The sequence below is a fragment of the Diaphorina citri genome, unplaced genomic scaffold (assembly GCF_000475195.1).
Source record: "Diaphorina citri unplaced genomic scaffold, Diaci psyllid genome assembly version 1.1 scaffold1202, whole genome shotgun sequence".
In the NCBI taxonomy this organism is placed as follows: domain Eukaryota; kingdom Metazoa; phylum Arthropoda; class Insecta; order Hemiptera; family Psyllidae; genus Diaphorina; species Diaphorina citri.
This window is the reverse complement of record NW_007378631.1, coordinates 1,318-8,965: the sequence shown is the minus strand read 5'-3', so window position 1 is coordinate 8,965 and position 7,648 is coordinate 1,318. Positions and strand designations below refer to the sequence as shown.

The 7,648-nt window shown below is 38.4% G+C and overlaps 1 protein-coding gene across 1 annotated transcript; it reads right to left on the bottom strand.

The window, feature by feature from the left end:
• Positions 1 to 611: 611 nt before the first annotated feature.
• Positions 612 to 7,398, bottom strand: LOC113469723. Its single transcript, XM_026827590.1, has 5 exons — positions 7,153 to 7,398; positions 6,209 to 6,570; positions 3,374 to 3,481; positions 2,468 to 2,634; positions 612 to 755 (listed from the first exon to the last, which is right to left on the bottom strand). The coding sequence occupies exons 1-5, from the start codon at positions 7,293 to 7,295 to the stop codon at positions 612 to 614; spliced, it is 924 nt and encodes a 307-aa protein (XP_026683391.1). The 5' UTR covers positions 7,296 to 7,398.
• Positions 7,399 to 7,648: the final 250 nt, after the last annotated feature.

The window sequence follows — 7,648 nt, the reverse complement described above, 5'->3', positions numbered from 1 at the left end:
TTTTTTTGTACAACAATTCTATTTTGATATCGGACTTTTCCGCACAATTCACAACGATATAAAAAAAGAATCCGTACAATTCACATTAACGTCGGATTTTTTCCGTACATTTTAAATTGATATCAGATTTTTTCCATACAAAATTAGAAAATCAGATTAATACTATCAGACTTTTTCCGGACAAATTCAAGTTGATATCAGACTTTTCCGTACAAATTCAAGTTGATATCAGACTTTTCCGTACAAATTCAAGTTGATATCAGACTTTTTCCGTACAAATTCAAGTTGATATCAGACTTTTTCCGTACAAATTCAAGTTGATGTCAGACTTTTTCCGTACAAATTCAAGTTGATGTCAGACTTTTTCCGTACAAATTCAAGCTGATATCGGACTTTTTCCGTACAAATTCAAATTAATATCAGACTTTTTCCGTACAAATTCAAGTTGATATCAGACTTTTCCGTACAAATTCAAGTTGATACGGACTTTTTCCGGTACAAATTCAAGTTGATATCAGACTTTTCCGTACAAATTCAAGTTGATATCAGACTTTTTCCGTACAAATTCAAGTTTATGTCAGACTTTTTCCGTACGCTCCGTGTTCATTCACTTACCGTACGTCGTCAGTTCGGAAGAGGGCGACAATCTCCTCGAAGGTCTTGTTCTTGGTCTCGGGCACCTTCTTGTAGGTGAACAGCCAGAACACGGCCAGCATGACGCTGAACGGAAGAAACGTGTAGTTCTCGAGCTCGCTCTGCGGAACAAACATAAACAAAATAAATTTTAAAAGTCACAAGAATTAAAGGGTCGAAAAAAAAGGAAAAAAAAGATAAGTGTTTCACCGCCGTTTTTATTTAGCAGCAATGAAACAACTGCTACATTAGACTTGTGTTTTAACGAGGGGGGAAGTCCAGAATCCAAACGGTGACTTAGGGGGGGGGGATGCTCCAAATTTAGGCAAATATTTTTAGTATATTACAAAATTTAGGGGTTCCTAAATCTCCGAGGGGGCGAGGCTCGGGCCTTATACCCCTTCCCCTAAATACGGTTCCTGAATTGAATGGTAGAGAATTGAGATTGCCCTGGGCAATAATTTCGCTCTTTGTTTGTAATGTCTCATAGTTCTGTACACTTGTATGTGTGAATTTTAACCAAGAAAAAAAAGTCTATAACTAAAATTAATAATAATAATAATAATGTTTATGATAAATAAATCATATTCATGCGTCATCTACTGTTCTAGATTTAACATAAGACAGACCTACAATAATAAAAAAAAAGAAAAAAAAAATAAACAGGAAAATAACAAAATAGAGATAAAATCAATTACGTAAAAGATAAAATAAAATGGGTACTCGAAAAAAAAAAAAAAAAAAAAAAAGAAAAAAACAAAATCAGAAAAAAAAAAAAAAAAAGGGGCCAAAAAAAAAAAAAAAAAAAAAAAAAAACAAAAAAAAAAAACAAAAAAAACTAGGAAAAAATACATAAATAAGGAAAATAGTAAACCGTATAATAAAGTGTGATATATCGACTTGATGAATCACTTACAGCCAGGACCAGACTCAGATTTCAAACTCTTTTGAGTAGAGGATTCAGCAAATCTGATTGGCTGATTTCAAACTCTTTAGCCAATCAGATTGCTTCATCCAAAAAGTTTAAACAAGGTTTAACCTCAAATTGTGATCCTTGCCATAAGAATATTAAAAAAATATTTTTAAAGATATAGGTATCAAATGTAGTTGCACTGTAAACCAGCTTCATCAGTATTACTGTATCAGTGCTAAAGGCAATTCCTTGGGAGAAGCTCATCCTTTCATATTATCTCGAAAAAAAAGTCTCCGGAAAGTTCAGCATTTATATCCTGAAAAACCTAAACGGCAAAAAAAAAAAAAGTCGCCTAACCACCTTTTCAAGTTTCAACCCTTTCCCCCCCTTCTTCGCAAAAAGCATTCAGAAAATACCAACGAGGAAGAAAAAAAAAATAATAGAACCATAATTACACCCGAGGGAGGGAGGGGAACAGTGCACCTCCTTTTTCATAGGAGAAAATTTTAAACGAATTCTGTATTATTAGATGGGGATAACGGAGGGGGGGGGGGTACGTATGTATGTCCTATATGGAAAGCCTCATTTACATTTCCAATTTTACATCCCGTTCAAAAAAAAATAGTCCAGTCGGTGAAGAAAAAAAAAAGACAATTGGTGTGAACTTCACACGAATTTCCCTTCGGCTTTTAAGCAGCTAGAAACTTTCAATTTGGTAGATTGGTACAAGACCTTATAACTTATAATATCATCAAAATTAAGATGAAAATTGATAAAAACACATGACGCAATCACCCTAGTTAGGGCTGATTGAGAGGCTGACGAAAAACGCCGACCCCGTCTGTACACGGGAAAAGGGGAAGAAAAAGAAGAACGACGCGCAACCTTGTTGAACTTTCGTCATCCATTGGGAAAAGGTGCATTTAATGTGCAATCGTCGCTGATAAGCTTATTGGCCAACAGCATCTTGACGAGCTTACCTTTCCTTGCTTCTTCTTCCCACATTTTGTTCATGAGAAGATACCGGGGAGATTCAGAACACACAGGGAGGAGGATTAGTTGCAGAAATGGAGCAAGAATAGTTAAACCTGAAACACAAAACAAATGAACAAATGATTTTCCAGAAAAGAGATACTAAATATGTCAAGAAAGATGATGACAAAACGGGAAAAGGCTAGTTCTATTAATAAAAATTAGAGACTCTCCTAACTTTCCCTTCTGCTCCTTAAATACTCCTATGAATCTATAGTTCCCTTATTTACCATATATTATGTATTGTTTATTTCTTATTCTTGTAAATAAACAGGGCTCTGACCCTTGCTTTATAAAAAAGAAAAAATGTAGATTATTTTAGAATTGTCTGGCTGGGGGACGTTAAACAGGGAGTAGACCAGCTTAGTCTGGCTGGGGGACTTTAAACAGGGAGTATACCAGCTTAGTCTGGCTGGGGGACTTTAAACAGGGAGTATACCAGCCTGAATTTCCCTTGCTAAAGAAATAGCAAAGGTTGAGTGCGAAGGACATCCACTCATAAATTTTGTAGCCAAAACCAAATGTCGGGCCAAAGCAATCCCCCTAGTTAGGGCTGATTGAGAGGCTGACGAAAAACGCCGACCCCGTCTGTACACGGGAAAAGGGGAAGAAAAAGAAGAACCACGCCCAACCTTGTTGAACTTTCGTTATCCATTGGGAATAGGTGCATTTAATGTGCAATCGTCGCTGATGAGCTTATTGGCCAACAGCATCATAAGCCATTGGGAATAGGTGCATTTAATGTGCAATCGTCGCTGATGTACTTATTGGCCAACAGCATCTTGACGAGCTTACCTTTCCTTGCTTCTTCTTCCCACATTTTGTTCATGAGAAGATACCGGGGAGATTCAGAACACACAGGGAGGAGGATTAGTTGCAGAAATGGAGCAAGAATAGTTAAACCTGAAACACAAAACAAATGAACAAATGATCTTCCAGAAAAGAGATACTAAATATGTCAAGAAAGATGATGACAAAACGGGAAAAAGCTAGTTCTATTAATAAAAATTAGAACTTTCCCTTCTGCTCCTTAAATACTCCTATGAATCAGACCCATCTAAATTCCCGTCCAGCCCCGGAAGCCAGCAATGATATCGTGGAAAAGTATTGGGATCCGCGTAGGAAAACAGCCTAATGGTCAATATTCTAGACATTTGTAAACAACAACTACATGAAGTTGTTGTTTACAAAGATAGCGTGATGACAAGGTGGGAAAAGACTAGTTATGTATATGACAAATAGATTTTAGACTAATTCTTTGGAATGATTGAAAATAATATCCAGGTACCGCACAGGACTTCTATTGTTCCTGTTCCAATCTACCAGGACCGTGCACACCAGAGGACTTGCAGACAGCAAACGCCAAAGGAGTGGCCGTGGCCACTCACTGATGAAGACATGAGATCTGAGAATATGGTGATCCGGACACGGAAAGTAAGAAAGAGCTTTTGTTGCACTGTCAGCAACTAAATGTCTCATTTTGCTAACAGCACCTCTTTATTGATGGAATATTTTGTTTGCAAATGGGGTTGATTGTGTACAAAGTTTAACTCCATACACAAAAAGCCCACTTAAGCTTCTACGAATCTCTGGTTGTGTGAAAATATCATTATACCGACGGTCAATTCGGTCGATCGACGGCCGTCGACTGTGGACACAGCTTTAGACACAGACCTATTATTCCAATGTTACAGAGTGTATGGGATATAGCCTCTGGACAATATCAAACTATTTTCTCTTAGATGAATGCATCATCTTGGAAAATCCATAATGGATGTGGTATTAGATAATCAATTATTTACGCTGCAACAACACTGCCGGTTACAACCTTGGCCAGCTTGGCCTCTATATTGGAATAGAATCACAGATCAGATAGGTAAAGAGAATCACATAGGTTTCAATCAAACCTATCTATGAACTCAATTTAAATGAAAATCTGTGATAAATCATCCACCCGTCCAGCCCCGGAAGCCAGCAATGATATCGTGGAAAAGTATTGGGATCCGCGTAGGAAAATAGCCTAATGGTCAATATTCCAGACATTTGTAAACAACAACTTCATGTTGTAAACAACAACTACATGAAGTTGTTGTTTACAAAGATAGCATGATAACAAGGTGGGAAAAGACTAGTTATATGACAAATAGATTTTAGACCAATTCTTTGAAATGATTGAAAATACTAGGAAAATAGCCTAATGGTCAATATTCCAGACATTTGTAAACAACAACTTCATGTTGTAAACAACAACTACATGAAGTTGTTGTTTATAGAGATAGCATGATAACAAGGTGGGAAAAGACTAGTTATATGACAAATAGATTTTAGACCAATTCTTTGGAATGATTGAAAATAATATCCAGGTACCGCACAGGACTTCTGGGCCATACTGTATAGATAAGGACTATTGTCACTATTAGCACTGATTTTCAGTCACCCTGTATATGAAGATTGAAGACATGTGAATAGAGTGAGTGATGGGGCAATGTATTGACTCAGCTGGAGATCCAGCCATATGATGAGGTTATTCTGTATACATTGTATACAATATGCAAAATATTACACTATAATCACATATGTACTTGAGTAGTCATTAATAGAAGGTAACTAACTATTCAGTAAGACTATCGACAGAGACATTCTCTACAGCTGAGAATATAACAGAGGTGTCCTAAAAGGTCAATCATCCAGACACAAATCACGAAGTGTGGCCCGTTTTTTTTTTTAATTGCCTTTTTTACTTTCCTTTTACTTTCTATGACAATAATCGCTATACCATGTAATGAGAAAGTATTTCAATCGGTCCAAATTTTCATTTCATAGAAATGCTACATTATGATAGAGGACTCAGTAACTTTGTGAAGTGCTACATTAGACATTAGGCTCGTGTGTTATCGGTACTACAAGAGGAAATAGCTATAGAGCTCCCGATTCTCCCTATAGTGTGTTGGGAACTGTGTGATGACAATAATCGCTATACCATGTAATGAGAAAGTATTTCAATCGGTCCAAATTTTCATTTCATAGAAATGCTACATTAGGCTCGTGTCTCGTACTACAAGAGGAAATAGCTATGGAGCTCTCTTAAATCCCGATTCTCCCTATAGTGTGTTGGGAACTGTTTAAACTAGTATACATTGAACGTGTGAAAGCCGCTGGCACATTTATGCCTAGGCCTGTCAAATCCATTGACACATAAAATAAACTGTTCAATCAAATTGACAAGAGTTTATTTTTCGTTAATGATATTACAGCTTCCCCTTCTCTTCCTCCTTCCTCTCTTCCTTAAGCTCTTTTCTTCTCCTTCTTTCTGAAAGGCGGAAATAATTGACACATAAAATAAACTGTTCAATCAAATTGACAAGAGTTTATTTTTCGTTAATGATATTACAGCTTCCCCTTCTCTTCCTCCTTTCTCTCTTCCTTAAGCTCTTTTCTTCTCCTTCTTTCTGAAAGGCGGAAATGGGTTGTATGGAAGATTGATGCGATACAAATTGTTACTGCTTAAATTCCTCCCTCCTTGTATAGCTTCCTGAGGTGAGAAAACTGTTGAATTACTTTTTCGTGCCGACTGAAATATTTCAGCGGGAAATCTTTATACCGATCAAATAAAATATGAACAAAGTACGCAACACAAAGGCCAAGAATACGAAAGCGCGCACACACTTACATGCAGTACAAACCATGCAAATCTTTCTCGAGTCATGCAAAAACTCCGCCTAGCAGGTGGTTCCTGCCGGGCAGAGGGTTTCCGCCGGCCGAAGGCCTGGTGTCCGCCATTCACCTGCGACAACAGATGCAGCTTTCGCTTGTGCGTCACTTCCTCCAGTCGGTCCACGTATTCCCGCAACTCCTCAATCTCTTCCTTGACCTGCTGCACGACGTGCAACTCGTCCTTGATGTTCGCCATGTCTCGTTTGACCTCGTGAACCTCCGTCTGGCAGGACTCGACAGACTTCGTGAGTTCCCGGAGCTGGGATCGGATTTCCGACATAAAATAATGTAGTAATGTAGGTAGGTAATAGGTACCTAGGTATAAACAAATGTTGCCATTTCTCGTTGATAAAATTTAAATACATGTTAGGTACCTACAATCTTTATTATAATCCAGTCGTACATAGTTGAAGACTGCTTAAGCTTCAAACCTAATAGGTACTTTAAAAAAAACTGTAGGTAGTAGGTGCCTAGATATAAAATCACTACAGTAGGTACAACATAAAATCGTCGATTACCGTATTTTCCCCCATGTTGGACTTCTACGAATGTACCTAACAAATCTATGTATGTATATAATTGTACGACTACATACATGGTGCCTATGAGCATATCTCAACATAAAATACAACATATGTATTCATTTTACATGCGGAGTACCACCTGTGATCAATTTTGTTGGCTAAGGCGATACAAGTGATACTTGTTATTCCCGCAACTCCTCAATCTCTTCCTTGACCTGCTGCACGACGTGCAACTCGTCCTTGATGTTCGCCATGTCTCGTTTGACCTCGTGCACCTCCGTCTGGCAGGACTCGACAGACTTCGTGAGTTCCCGGAGCTGGGATCGGATTTCCGAGAGAGCCACCGAAGTCTCCAGCTGAACATCGGCCACGATGCCGCGCTGCTGTAGCTGGTCTAGCCGTGCGTTGAGTTGAATGCTCATGATTGTGATCTGATTCTGTAGACTGGGATCCGATTCCGGATCGGATGAGTCAGACATTAGAACCTAAGGCGGGGGCAAGGGGCAAAGGGCCACACCCACGCTAAGGTTTTTTCACGTCTCTCTCTTTCCTCGAGGATCTACGAAAGGAAACTTCTAAGCGTCCTTTTCCTATAACGACAGGAAAAGGACGTTAGATATTGGAATGCTCTCTTTTATTTCCTTGAGTTGTTAGGGGAAAAACAAAGGAAACTTCTAAGCAAAAATATTAGGATTTCCGATGATAGGTCATTTCAAGCTCTCTCTCTTTTATTCAATGATGAACAGTTTTTACAATTTCAATCCTCCATACAGGAGAGGATGCGACCTCAAAAACAGGTTTACCGGAGGCTAAGCCTGCGCAAGCAAAGGCC

Bases quoted from the DNA above. Each gene is read 5' to 3' on its own strand.
- LOC113469723 (XM_026827590.1), bottom strand. From the start codon at position 7,295: ATGTCTGACTCATCCGATCCGGAATCGGATCCCAGTCTACAGAATCAG. The intron at 6,571-7,152 runs CTCGGAAATCCG...ACATTATTTTAT, and splicing joins CTGGAGACTTCGGTGGCTCT to GTCGGAAATCCGATCCCAGC. The intron at 2,635-3,373 runs GTAAGCTCGTCA...TTTGTGTTTCAG, and splicing joins GGAAGAAGAAGCAAGGAAAG to GTTTAACTATTCTTGCTCCA.